General features: G+C 47.7%; 1 protein-coding gene across 13 annotated transcripts in view; it reads left to right on the top strand.

The window, feature by feature from the left end:
* AFAP1 (actin filament associated protein 1) overlaps positions 1-14,449 on the top strand; it is a 177,365-nt gene that overhangs the window by 57,626 nt on the left and 105,290 nt on the right. For all 13 annotated transcript variants that reach the window (XM_078367590.1, XM_035294159.3, XM_035294153.3 and 10 more), the window contains 2 exons: positions 6,765-6,893; positions 10,199-10,296. In XM_078367590.1, the coding sequence (XP_078223716.1) occupies positions 6,767-6,893; positions 10,199-10,296 (225 nt within the window). In that variant the 5' untranslated portion in view covers positions 6,765-6,766. The remainder of the gene's footprint in view (positions 1-6,764; positions 6,894-10,198; positions 10,297-14,449) is intronic.

Raw genomic sequence — 14,449 nt, 5'->3', positions numbered from 1 at the left:
CACAAACTAACAACAGCAAAGGGAGAGAGGGTTAATTAGCCTGAAGAGGGCTTTGCTAGGAAGAAGGGAGTGAATGCGTAGAACATATGCAGAAATGCCCCAGGTGGTTTTCCAGTTGTTTCGGGAATGCTCAATTCTGTGCTCAGATCTTTTGTTTGGTATGCTGTGGGTGTTTGGGGAAAATGTGTTTTCTCTGGAATTCAGTGATTGATTCCTGTGTCCATGATGGCCGTCAGTTCAGTGTCCTCGCCGTTCTATCCAGAACAGGACAGCAGGTGTCGGGGCTGGGGTGTTGAGCAGAGGAAGTGGATCAGGTGTGGTTATGGCCCTTCTTAGCTGTCTGCCTTGGGGCATTCCTTTCATTTCTAAAGTCTGTACTGTCAACGCTGGTAAGGTTGCGAGGCTCAGATGAGAGAGTGCGCACGTCACTGTGGATATCGGGATGGAGCTAGTTGTCCTGTGCGCAGAACCCTCTGGCCACTCCTTTGGGCTGTGCAGAAGGGAGAGGTGAGCGGGGTGTGCCCTTGCTTCAGTCTTTTCCTTTCTCTGAGCCTCAGTTTTTCCTCAGTAAATTGAGGAAATTGGGTGAACTGTCTACAGCTGTTCTTCCAATTCACAGATTTCTTTTTTTAATGTAAGAAACTATTTGTAAAATAATCATGTCAAACACAATTTGAGTTATGACCTTGAGGGAAATAATTGTGTAGATGGCCCGTCCTGTGTTGTGGCAGACAGGTTATTTGAATGTAACCTACGAGGGGTGTAACCTAAAAGACATTAGGAGGTTCTTCCACCGGGAGCAAAATTTAGAGTCAGGGGTATGCTATAAGAAGCAGTGACAGCTGGTTCTGATGTCCATTCTGGCTCTTAGTTTTAACTGTGTGGCCTTAGGCAAAAATGTGCCCTTTCTCAGTACCAATTTTTGCACTTGTAAAGTGGAGAAAACAGTGCCTATCTTGAAAGGTTGTTATGAAGATGGGTCTAGATGTCTGCAAAGCACTTAGCGTATCGTCTGGTGCGTGGTCAGTACTCAGTGGTGGCCAGAGTTTTCCGCTAAACATCTCTAAGCAGCTGCAGAGGCCACGGTACTTTACAGGGGAACTAGGAGAGTCTCTGTTGTAAAGGGAGATTTGGCTGGAGGGACTGGAGGAAGACAAGGGCACATGTGGTTCTTGACTGGGAGAAGCAGCTCCTCCTCCTGATGAAGGGATACAGCCTGTGTCGGCAGCGGAAAAGGTGGTTGCTGAAGATAAGTCTAGGGTAGCTTAAGGGGAAGGCCATTCTCAGAATACTTCTGTGGAAACCTGATCCCAGTGCCTGAACTCCTGGATCTCCCAGAGAGCACAGCTGGTAAGAAACAGCAGTGGCTCTGGAGGGGGAGAGATTGGGTGTGTCACACCTCTCTGCCGCATGTCCATAGACTAGGATAGTACAGCGCCACTTCCTGCCCAGGCACAGGTAGTTCACCAGACCTTCATTTATAGGAAGATCTCCAGAGTTTGTGCAGGTTATTACCCTTAGATCTTAAGGGGAAAGACAAGTTTATATTAAAAGTTAAAATGGAGAATTGGTTGGAAGAACTCCTTTCCTTCTTGCTTTGGCGCCGGAGTGAGCTTTTGGTACAGGATGCCCACCAGCCATGTGGGTTTGTGCTCCTGCCTCTGCGTGCGTGATCTGAGCGCTGGGTTTATGTTGAACATAGTCAGGAACCGGAGCGAATACAGAGATGTGCCAGGAGCCGCACCTGTGTCTGGGAGCTGGCGAGGTGGGGAGCCAGGCAGCTCAGCAGAGCATTGAGCGGCTCTGGGAGGCTTCTCTGTAGTCTGTGTTGACACTTCTTGTCCATTTTCCTGATTTTTTCTGGGACTGAATGAATTTTACTTGGTCACACTGTTGCTCTTTTTGAATACCAAGTGGGCATAACCGCTCACCAGACTAGGGTTAGCCCTGAAAGCAATCTAGACCGTTATCATTATTAGAATTGTTACTGCAGAATTACTATGAAATGGCCAAAGCTGGGCTTTTGGAGTTCAGATTCTCACTGTGTTAATATGTCCTAGCTATATGACTGTGAGCAAATTATCAACTGAGGAGGCCTGGTGACCCTCGGCAGCCTTCTGTGTCTGCTTTCTAACCTGCAAAATGGGGACAATAGCAGTCCCTGCCTCCAGCACAGAGCCTTTCACAGGGTCGGTTGTCAGAAGGTGGTAACCCTTCCTCTAGAAGTCATTCATTCCCTAACATTTGCGTGCTAAGCCAGGAGTGGATTTTGGTAATTAGGGAAGACTTCAGTGAGGAGGAGCCGACCCGGGTGTTTGATTAGAGAGGCCAGAAGAAAGAGGAGATGAGTATTAAGCGTTTGGATAGACTGTCAAGTAGAAAACATGGTTGATTCAGTCTGCGAAGATCCCAAAAAGGAGAGACTTTCCAACGATCGCAGCTCTCTGCTCTGGCGCTGTTTTGCTTTCTGAGGCGCTAAGAGAGCTGTGTTTTGAGAATCCTTTGGTTACAGTTTCAGGGTAACAGAAAACCACATCGATTAGCTTGACTACAACATAATGAAATGAAAATTTGTTAGAAGGACACAGATATTTCGTGCCATTCAAGTGCAGCCCAGTTTCCCGAGTAGCTAACAGTAGGCCGGGGGAAGCCTCAGGAGCGTGGTCGGCGTCCGGGAGACACTTGCTGTCGTGGGGCTGCCTGCCTGAGTGTGCCGGCTTATGAGGGTGGCACCTCTGTTCTTCCTCCGGGCTGGCTTCTGTCCCCTGTGCTTGCACTTGTGCTGGCTGATGCATTTCCGCATTTTCAGTTCAAGAGACCATCCCAACGGAATCATATTTCTTGGTCTTCAGGCGAAAGATAGAGAAATGAAGACCTGATGGACCCTCTTGGGATAGGGTGTTTCAGTGAACCACTACCTAGTAGTGGGAGGTGGCGTGCAGGGCCTTACAGAAGAGCAGTGGCTGCTGAAAGTCACCCTTGAGGCTGCTGCTCTCACAGGGGAGGATGGACAGGTACCTTGGCCACGGCCACGACAAACTCCCAGGCTTTGGAGGGTTTTGCCCGGAGGCCTCCTGGCTGCACTGTAAATGGAGCTCAGGTTTTAGGTGACGAGTTAGGATAGATAGGTCCTTAGGCTGTCTTCAGGTATTCTGATGCTGTTAGGTGACACCCCAGTGAAATCTCTTTCCTTTTTAAATTCAGTATGCATAGCTGGCCAAGCGCGGTGGCTCACGCCTGTAATCCCAGCACTTTGGGAGGCCGCGGTGGGTGGATCATGAGGTCAGGAGATTGAGACCATCCTGGCCAACATAGTGAAATCCTGTCTCTACCAAAAAATACAAAAATTAGCTGGGCACGGTGATGCGCATCCGTAGTCCCAGCTACTTGGGAGGCTGAGGCAGGAGAATCGCTTGAACCCGGGAGGCAAAAGTTGCAGTGAGCCAAGATCATGTCACTGCACTGCAGCCAGGTGACAGAGTAAGACACTGTCTCAAAATCAATCAATCAATCAATAAATGCATAGTATACATTTTACCGTTTTAACCGTTTTTGAGTATAAAATTTAGTGTCATTAGGTATATTCACTGTCCATTTCCAGGACATTCTCATCATCCCAGACTGTTAACTCTGAACCCCATTAAATAATAACCTTAGATTCTCCCCCACCGTTAGCCCTGGTAACACTGTTGTAGTTTCTGCCTCTATGAATTTGACTATTCTAAGTACTTCGTATAAGTGGACTCATATATGTGCCCCCTTTTGTCTATTTTGACATCATGTTTTCAGGGTGTGTCCATGTTGTAGCATGTCACTGAATTTTAATCCTTTTTATGGCTGAATCACACTTCATTGTATATGTATACCACATTTCGTTTATCTATTCGTCATTCATTTTCTACCTTTTGACTATTTTGAATAATGCTATCAGCCCCCGCTCCCCCTTTTTTTTTTTGAGAATCAGGGTCTCACTCTGTCCCCCAGGCTGGAGTGCAGCGACTCAGTCATGGCTCACTGCAGCCCCGCATTCCTGGGCTCAAGTCATCTGCCCGCCTCAGCCTCCCAAAGTGCTGGGATTACAGGCATGAGCCAACTTTGCCTGGTCCATTTTTAAAGTATAGATGAGATTGCTTAGAATCAAGAAATTGGTTAATGAAAAAGACCTTAATGAAAGGTGACTTAATCCATCTTCTTCATTTCGTAGAAGGGAAAATGCCCAGCTGGGAAGAGTAACTGCAGGTGCCACATCCACCTACTGTGAGCTCTTTTACCATTTCTCTGCCCCCTTGCCTAAAATTATGAGGGCTTTGGCGGTTACACACGGCAGCCTCAGTACACGTCTTTAATCCTGAGGGATGTTGTAGACGTATGGAAGGAGATTTGGGTTGTGGAAACAGACGTTTTTGCTTGGGTTTTTTGTCTGACTCATTTTCACCATGCTTTGGTCAGTCGAGATGCATGACCTGCATGACTGATAACAGATGGGTGATGAATGAATGAGTGAAGAACTTGAAGAAATTGCCGACAGCAGCAGACCTCACACTTTTTGGTCTCAAAATATATTTTGAAGACTTTAAAGAACGTTAGTTATGATTACGTCTGTAGGTACTTACCATATTAGAATTAAAATTGGCAAATTGAAAGATGTTCATTAAAATATCCATAAACCCATTATGTTAACATAAATAACATATATTTATGAAAAGTAACTGCATTTAGGAGACTGTGGTCATTAGAAGAGTAGCATTGTTTTAGATTTCTGCAGGTGTCTTTACTATCTGGCTTAGAAGATAGCCGACGGTCGTATTTACCTCTTCACTCGGACTGTGTGAGACGCTGTGCTGGAAGACCATGGAGAGGTCTGACCTCCCACAGATGCGCCGTTGGCAAGTTTTCAGATGTCCATATTCTTCTTTGATACTACACCAAAACTTGACAAGTAGCGGTTTCCTAAGGGTCGGTTATTTGTGATGTGGCATCTGAAGCTGTGCCGTCCTCAGTTATGTTACAATATTTTAGTTTATTTTGCACTTTACGTGGATCTTTTTACCCATATAGGATTTCATAGCATCACGGTCCATTGAGCTGTGCAGATCTTCCAAATAAATGTCAGCGTATGGCATTAGGCAATGTAAGTCACATAGATCGCATTTGTTAATGTCACTGCTGATCTCATTAAAAAGCCTCAAGTATTAGAAGGCAGTAAGCTCTTACGGGTGGATACAAAGTTTCAAAAATTCTTCTTTTCACTTGGAAACTCCACTTTGATTCCTGCCGCAAATGCTGTTATTTGTTGACCTAAAATGATGAGCCCATGTGCCCATTCTTGAGAGCCTGTCTGCCGAGGACGCCAGCCCAAGTCATTGCAGTTTGCCTGTCATTCGCTGTCTCGACTAAAGATAGTGCTGTGTGTAGCAAGTGGCTTTGGGTGGCTGGCAACTCAGACACTCACAAGAGTGATTCTTCTCTAGACGGAGACGGCCGTCACACTTCATATGCAGAGGGCTTCTGTGTCCTTCCCTGTGCATTCAGTGGGATCTTAAAAAGGTGTGTCTTCAAAGGCTGACATTTCATAAAAGCCATGAGTTTTTACTTCTCATCAAAGACACTCCTAAGTGAAGGTGGCTTTTTTTTTGAGGGGGGAGAAGGAGTGTCACTCTGTCTCCCAGGCTGGAGTGCAGTGGCACGATCTTGGCTCACTGCAACCTTCGCGTCCCAGGTTCAAGCGATTCTTGTGCCTCAGCCTCCTGAGTATCTGGGATTACAGGGATGCGCTACCATGCTGGCTAATTTTTGTATTTTTAGTAGAGATGGCCATGTTGGCCAGGCTGGTCTCGAACTCCCGACCTCAGATGATCTGCCTGCCTCAGTCTCCCAAAGTGCTGAGATTATAGGCATGAGCCACCATGACCAACTCAAGTAACTTTTTTTTTTAAACTATGAGTATATGGTGAAGGATATCATGACCACTAGGATAGTTTGGTGTCACTGCCTTGATTCATGCTAAGATGCTAGCAGTTTTATTCCTGCATTTCCACCATTAATGCAGAAAAAGGTGACTAATGTCTTAGCATTATGAAAACAGTTTTGAGTCTGGGGCCTTGCGGCTCCCTGAAGAAGGAGTTCACATCCCCAGAGGCTAACGTCATCATTTACAGATTGCCGACATAAGGCAGCCCTCCAGTCCTGTGGACATCGGAGGAGAAGTCTGCCATCATCCTAGAAGGAAAAGACATGGTGGGAAGTCAGCACCTGAACTTTGATTTACACTGTCCTCAGCATCTGGGATCCTTGCACTAACTGCATAAACATGCTCACTGCTGTCCTGGAGGGGAGCCAACTTCTCAAAGGCAGAGGGCTCGGTGTTGACCTTCTGAAACCGTGCCCCAGTGGTTATTAGAAAACTCTTTGGCATTTTAAGCTCCCATCTCCTTCTTGACATGGAAATTGAATATTATGGAATTGACACCAAATGATGATGTCAGGCTTTTGGGTGGGACATCATCTGTTGGCAGCCTGGCTTTGGAGCTTCTCCCAGTTGAATTTTACTGCCTCAAAGCAGGAGCGAAGGAGTAGTGTATTTGTCAAGGAGAAGATGCGAGAATCTTCTAGTGGACTTTTTCCAGCACACTTGGTTTTCAGGTCAGAATACTATGTTCAGTGTTTCAGCTAAACAGGAAGTTCTTCGAGTAAGACTCAGCATTCCTGTGTTGACATCTGCAAGTCACTGGGCCTGATAGTACTTTCCTCTCTTTTGTTGTCAGCAATGGAAGAGTTAATAGTCGAACTTCGTCTCTTTCTTGAACTCCTGGACCATGAATATCTAACCTCGACTGTCAGGGAGAAAAAGGCAGTGATAACCAACATCCTGCTGAGGATACAGTCATCCAAAGGTGAGTCTCTTTCTGATGCCTGCTTTTCTTCCTACAGTGTCTTGGCTTCTAAACGGTCTTTAATCTTACCGTCTTTCTAAAATATCTTTATTTGTTCTTCTTACGTTATTTGTTCATCAGGGTTGCACTGAGGGCTTATACTTGGGCCAGTTCTGTGGTGGCCTGCAGGTACAGAGAGCTAAAGCTTTGAAGGAGCTAATGCAGTCCCCAAGGCAACCCCACCTTCGGAAATCACCTGAAGGACTCCCAGGACTCTGTCAGGTTGTTCTTCCTCCTGTGCAGGACGCCCTGCAGCCGAAGTGAGGATACAGCCCAGCAGATGGGAAGGGGGAAGGTTCAGGCGGAGCACGGGGGAAGCTGTGTGCTCTGTCTCTCCCATGAGGGCCACACAGCGATAGAAACGCGGCTGGCTCTGTGCGACGTCTCTGTTCAGGCTCGCCGGAGACTCAGTGCCCAAGGTTTTTACTTAGGTCTGGTCCTGTAGGCACCCTCTGCCTGGCACATACCAGAATTCCAGGAAAGGCAGGTTTTCAGCACACACCATGCTTACACAAACAGTACAGGCACAGTGAACCAACCGTGCCCATTAGGGAATGGTGGAAACACTTCTGAAATCCAGGTTCCCAGAGGCCAGCCAGGGGCCAGCCTTGAAAGCAGGCCCCTCTCGAGAGAGTAGCCTTGGGCCTGTTATTTTAACTCTTTCCTGCACAGTGAGTAAGACCAAAGAAACAGGAACTAGGAAACCCTGCTAAGAACTGCTGTGCAGAGCATCAGAGCCTTATGAGAGCACCTAAGAAGAGTCCACACCAGTTGAATGAGAGACCAGGGTGTTGGAGGGAGGGCCCGAGGGGCGATTCCTGGAGGATGTGATGTGAGAATCTTGAGGACTCTAGAGGTAGCTGGATGAGAGGAAGGGACCTTTCTTAAACATCTTTTTTGAGATACGATTCACAGGTCATATCTTCACCATTTAAAGTGTACAATTCATTTATACTTTGACATGCATTCTTTTGTATATGAAGCCATGTATGACATGATTAGATTTGCATTCTGGAAAGCTCACCTGGTCAGTCTGGAAGATGGCCTGAAGGATTTGGTAGCAGTTTAAAATGGGTGGCTTGGGAAAACCTGGGTGAGTGACAGGGCCTGTCACTTAGATAAGAAAGCAGGATGGAGACCCTATTTTGGGGCAGTATGAAATAGTAACTTCTTTGTTGTGAGACAGGGTCTCACTGTGTCACACAGGCTGGAGTGCGGTGGCGTGGTCACGGCTCACTGCAGGCCCAGGTGATCCTCCCACCTCAGCCTCCCTAGTAGCTGGGACTACACGTGTGCACACCACAACGCTCAGCTAGGTTTTTATGTTTGTAGAGACAGGGTTTTGCCATGCTGTCCAAGCTGGTCTCAAACTCCTGGGCTCAAGCAGTCTGCCTGCCGCGGCCTCCAAAAGGCATGAGCCACTGTGCCTGGCCTGAAATGTTCACTCTTGAAATAATTTTGTTACTTTCTCAGACTCTTTCATCTGTCAGCCTTTGCCTCTGCTCAGGGTCCAGACTCCTGTGGTCACTGTACAGGCCCTTATCATATCAGTGATGGGTATGAACTCCAGCCTTAAACTGGCTTGTTATTCTGGCCCTGCCTGTTACCAAGTGTGTGACCTTGCATGTGTTACTGACTCTTTTTGTTTTTGAGATGGAGTCTCACTCTGTCACCAGGCTAGATTGCAGTGTCATGATCTCAGCTCACTGCAACCTCCGCCTCCTGGGTTCAAGGGATTCTCCTGCCTCAGCCTCCTGAGTAGCTGGGGCTACAGGTGCATCCCATCATACTCAGCTAATTTCTAATTTTTGGTAGATATGGGGTTTCACCATGTTGGCCAGGCTGGTCTTGAACTCCTGACCTCAGGTGATCTGCCCACCTTGGCATCCCAAAGTGCTGGGATTACAGGCATGAGCCACGGCGCCCGGCCTACTTCCTCTTTTTACGCTTTAGCTTCCTCTCTGTATAAAAAGGGCTAATGGTATTACTGACCTCACGGGATGTTGAGAGGATTGAATGAGACGGTATAAAATGTTTCAAAACAGTGCCTGACGCGTGGGAAACACGTCAGCTGTTGGTGACTGCTCGCTTTCCCCTGATCTCCGGTCCTCTCCTCCTCTGCCCGGTGAGCTCCAGCACTGCTCTCTCTGTGCTTCCTTCTGGATGCTTCTCCTGACATTTTTCAATTTGTGAATTCTTTCTTCCGCTCTTTAATTTAAACCTGTCTGCTGGTTTTGTGTGTGTGTGCGTGTCATTTATCCTTCTTTCGTGCTTTCTTTGTTGGTTTGTAGTTCTCTCTCAGAGTTCTCGTCTCTGTTGCAGCTCAGGTCGGAAGTGGGTCTTTTCATGTTTCGGCTCCTGGCCTCTAGCGTAGTACTAGACCCATTATAGGTGATCATTCTTAAGTCAGTATTTTTACAGCCCTTTTCAAGTGAGTGTTTGGCACGTAAACAGCACTGTGTGCACATTAAAACTTGTCTCTTCCTCTTTCCTGCCTGACTGCTGAACACTATAGTGTTCATCCCCTTTTCTAGTAATTCGTTGTGTGTGTATTTGTCTTTTCAACTTGAATATGTGTATGTGTATGTCTTGCGTATGTATTTGTCTTTTCAACACGCCCGAGAGGTGTGAGCTGGTATCAGTCATGTCATCTATAAAGTATGTCTATTATAGTATCTGACTTTAAGAAGATACTTAATAAAAATTTATTGATTCCCAGGAAGGTGTCTGTCCTGTTACTACATGGATAAGTCCTGCCCTGAGTAGAAGTTGAGGGGGAGCAGCTTTCCCTTAGAGATGTAGCACGGCACTGAGGACCATGCAGGCTCTGGGGCCAGCGCCATCATTTCTAGCTCTTAGTGCTTTGATTGATTTCTTAGCCAGCCTTTCCCCCTCCCCTCCCCTCCCCCCCCCTCCCCTCCCCTCCCCTCCCCTCCCCTCCCCCCTCTTTCTTTCTTTCTTCTTTCTTTCTATCTCTCCCTTCCTCCTTCTCTTCCTCTCTACCTCCTCTCTTTCTCCTTCCCTCTCCTCTCTTTTTCCTCCCCTCCTCTCCCCTCTCCTCTCCTCTTTTATTTAAGCTGTTGGTTTCACCTGTAAAATGGAGAAGAATAAGAATAATACCTAACCCCGCAGGACTGTTGTAAAGGATTAGAGAAACTAATTTGCAAAGGGTTCAACACAGCGTTCAGGAACTGATGGCTGCTAGTGACACCACTCTTATCCCCACCCCTCTCATCCAGTTCTGTGACTCTGGTTAACTCTTACAGGTTTTGATGTGAAGGACCATGCTCAGAAGCCGGAGACTGCCAACAGCTTGCCGGCCCCTCCTCAGATGCCCCTGCCGGAGATCCCGCAGCCCTGGCTGGTGAGTCAAGATCCCAGATGCAGCGGTCACTGATGGAGGCCCGGGGAGACTTCTGGGCTCCAGAGGCCTGTGGTGGAAGCCCAGGGAGGAAGAATGGAGCTCTTACTTTGCTTGGTGCACTGCTCCGAGTCTATCTCTAGGGCTGAGAAGCTGTTGGTGACAGCTGGTTGGTAGACTCAGCGTAGCCGCCCCTTGGGAAGCTGGCATTTCTTAGCAGACAACAGGAGCTTCAAGTCTGTAGGCATCTTTTCTTACATCAGATTCAGAGAAACAGAACTTCGGGGATTTGGCAGGTGAAAGTGTCTGTAGACCTTGCAGACGTGACCCTCTTCCGAGTTAATGCTGACGCTGAATACCTTATTCTGAAACTTCAGTAGTCACGTTTGATTTCTTCCGGGGCTGAGAAGTCAGCTATCTAGTTTTTTTCCAAGAGAGAAAAATATGTACGTGTTTCAGGAATGTGTACTTTAGTTTTATGCATTCAAATTCAAAATTCGTTTTTTGAAAAGACCTGGCGAGGCTCACATATGCAACTTTTTATGTACCATTCAGCCTTTTCTGTATTTTCCTGTTTTCTAACTTGTTTACTCAGGGAACTCAGAGTGTCATTCCAAGTGAGGGCAAGATCAGCAGCAATTCTCTTTCTGTGTTTGCTCTCAGTACCAATCCTCTGATGATCTCTCTGCCAGGATAGGAACTGTGGCAGGCAGGGCTGTTTGTCATTCACCTCCGCTCTGCCTGGGCCTGGGACAGTGCTCAAGAGTCTTGGACTGCAGCGGGCACAGAGGGAAACAAGCACTTACCGGGTTCCTGCCACACGCCACCAGAAGTCACAACTCACTGACTCCCACAGCTCGGCCTCAAAGAGCCCCTGACACTCTTCTTATCTGGAGAGGCTTGTGTGCACCCATTTTTCCGAGAAGAAAGCTGAGACTCAGTGAAGGTGTGTGGTTGGTTCAACATCATATAGTAAGTAGAGAGGGCAGAGATTGCAACATTTAGTTCAAATTGATGCTTTTCTCAACAATACTAGTTCAGAGGTGTGGCAGCAAATCAGACACAAATGTGCCTCAGATCCGGGGCGGCCGCAGGCTGCAGGGGCAGTCCAGGAGCGAGGCCGCCTGCTTCCTGCCCCGGTGCCGCCCCAGACTCCTCGTATGATTTGGGGAGATCAATGGAACCTCTGTGCCTCAGGACTATCCAGGAGATGGGAAGAGTGAACATATCTCAAGTGCTTGGGATATATTTAAGTCCTGTGCTCTAATCATTCCTTAGAGCAGCTCTTCTCAAACTTTAACCTTCAGCTAACCACCTGGGCACTTCAGTGTGCAGGCTCAGGTTCACTAGGTGTGGATGAGGCCAGTGATGCTGCCCTTCTCCCCCACCTCCCCTCTCTTCCCCTCCCTTCTTTCCCTCCCACCTTCCCTTCCCTTCCTCGCCTCCCACTCTTCCTCCCCTCCCACCCTTCCTTCCCTTCCTCCCCTCCCACCCTTCCTTCCCTTCCTCCCCTCCCACCCTTCCTTCCCTTCCTCCCCTCCCTCCCTTCCTTCCCTCCTCTCCCTCTCTCTGTCCCTCCCCTCCCCTGTCTTTCCTCTTTCCTCTTCTTTCTGCTTGCTTCTTCTTTCCTCTGTCCCTCCTCCCGCTTTCCTCTTCTTCCCTCTTCCCTCTTTCCTTCCTGTTTTCTTGACAGGGCCTTGCTCTGTCACCCAGGCTGGAGTGCAGTGGCTCATTCATAGCTTACTGCAATCTCAACAGCTTGGACCCAAGCAGTCCTCTCTCCTCAGCCTCCCAAGTAGCTGGGATTGCAGGTGTGACCCACCCCTCCTGGCTCATTTGCTGTTTTTAGATATAATGTGATACCGAAGTCCAGAGGTATATAATTGTTAATTTAAAAGATGAACAGCTAGATGGGAAATCAGTAGTTCCTCCCTTTTCTGCCTTCATCTTCTGGTTTATTTTCATTTTTCTTAGTAAGGTTGTCTGGAATCTCGGGCTTTCCTGTTTCATCTTCACATTCCATATCGGGAAAGCTGTTCTGAGACTGAGGGGAACTGAGAACAATTAGAAGCAGCTGAGGCGGGGCGCAGGGGCTGTCTGTCATCCCAGCCCTTTGAGAGGCCAAGGTGGGTGGATCGCCTGAGCGCAGGAGTTCAAGACTAGCCTGGGCAACATAGCAAAACCACGTCTCTTCAAGAAATAAAAAAATTAGGTGGTTATGCTGGTGTGCAGCTGTAGTACCAGCTACTCGGGAGGCTGAGGTGGGAGGATCACTTGATCCCGGGTGGTAGAGGTTGCCATAAGCCAAGATTGCACCACTGCGCTCTAGCCTGGGTGAAAGAGTGAACGTCTGTCTCAAAAAACCAAAAACTGGCTGGGTGTGGTGGCTCATGTTTGTAATCCCAGTACTTTGGGAGGCCAACGCGGGTGGATCACTTCAGGTCAGGGGTTCAAGACCAACCTGGCCAACATGGTGAAACCCTGTGTCTACTAAAACCACAGAATTAGCTGGGTGTGGTGTTGGGCGCTTGTAATCCCAGCTACTCAGGGGGCTGAAGCAGGAGAATTGCTTGAACCCAGGAAGCAGAGGTTGCAGTGAGCCAAGATCGAACCATTGCCCTCCAGCCTAAGCCACAGAGTAAGACTCCATCTCAAAAAAAACCCAAACTAAAACAAAGCAGCAGCTGGAAGAGTAGCAGTGGTCCTGTGACAGTCATGGACTCTTCTCTAGTGCTGCTGAAGTGCCCTCGCACCTGCTCTGGACCAAACTGTATGTCCCTGACGTGCCAGCTGGGTGGAGTGGAGGGATGCCAGTTTCAGACGAAGAGTTCTCTGACTGGTCAATGTTTTCTACCATTTTCAACCGTCCAATGATCAGTCCATCTCTGTGTTGTCCTCAGATATAGTTCATCACTTATGCATTGATCCGTCCTCTTTCTCCCCCTCTCGTCCTCTCTCCTCGGCTCCTGCTCTCTCACCCCTGGCCTAGGCTCTGCTCCTGCCTGTGGTAGCAAAATGACAAGCTAGACTGGGTTACGGTACATGAGGCTCTTCTACTGGTATAGTCCGAACTGGCCAATCAAAAATGCTGGTTAAAGTGAGAAAATTTTAAAAAGGTACACATGAATGTGTGCTTTAAATATGCCGAGTTGACATGAATGATTTAAGCGTTGGAGCGACAGGTGTGAGCTGCCACACCTAAATGAACGCTTTCTGAGTAGCCGTTTGCCAGCGGGTGATTTCTGCCTCCTGGCGCTTAGTGCATGAGCAGCAAGGTGGTTTTCCCTGGGCGTCTAAGCCATGCTTCCTTCCTAGAAAACCGCTGTGTGTAGCCGTAGGCCAAGGGCTACATGCTTTGGTGTCGTGCTACGTATGGGCTCTGGCTCGTCTTTTCTGTGTACTCTATACGTGTGTCCCACTGTTAGCAATTTCCAGTGTTTGTAACAATCTGAGGTTAGAATCCCTAGAATTTGACACATGTTGCCCTGTCTTTTTTTTTTTTTAATAGTTGATGTGCCCACGTCTAATTGAATAGCCTTTTTATGGTTTTTGTTTAAGAGACAGGGTGTCACTTTGTCGCCCAGGCTGAAGTGCGGCGGTGTAGTCAGAGCTCACTGCAACCTTGAATTCCTGTGTTCAAGCAGTCCTCCCTCCTAGGCCTCCCAAAGTGCTGGAATTACAGGCATGAGCCTTTGTGCCCTGCCCAGTTTGTTTTGACTGAACCTTTCTAAAGCGGCTCAGAGAATCATCAGCTCGCCTTTTGCACTCCTTTTTTCATGGGTTTGTTACGTAATCATCAAATTCAAGTAAATAATTATAGTAATAAGATTTTCAAGAGCAAAGCTGACTCTTGGTAAATACACATCTCAACAGGTGGGGCGGTTTTTGTAGACACCCCAGAGAGGAGCCTGCAGCCATGAATGTTTAGAATCTGAGGGATATCAGGGTATTTTACAGAAGAATAGAGCAGCTGTCAAGTCAGTGAGTCAGGGAGGTGGAGCCTGGTTAACTTAGCTGCTGACTGTAGTTTTCTGACTGTGCTTTAGGGAATCTGGGATTCAGCCAGTCAGCTAGTCACCAAGTACATTCAGTTTGCCTTTAGCAAATCGACTTTTGGCCAGTTGATCATTTTGCTATTGGTGAACTGATTCAAGAG

Source organism: Callithrix jacchus, chromosome 3 (assembly GCF_049354715.1).
Source record: "Callithrix jacchus isolate 240 chromosome 3, calJac240_pri, whole genome shotgun sequence".
In the NCBI taxonomy this organism is placed as follows: Eukaryota; Metazoa; Chordata; class Mammalia; order Primates; family Cebidae; genus Callithrix; species Callithrix jacchus.
The sequence above is the reverse complement of the archived record's forward strand: the minus strand, read 5'-3'. Positions and strand labels throughout refer to the sequence as shown.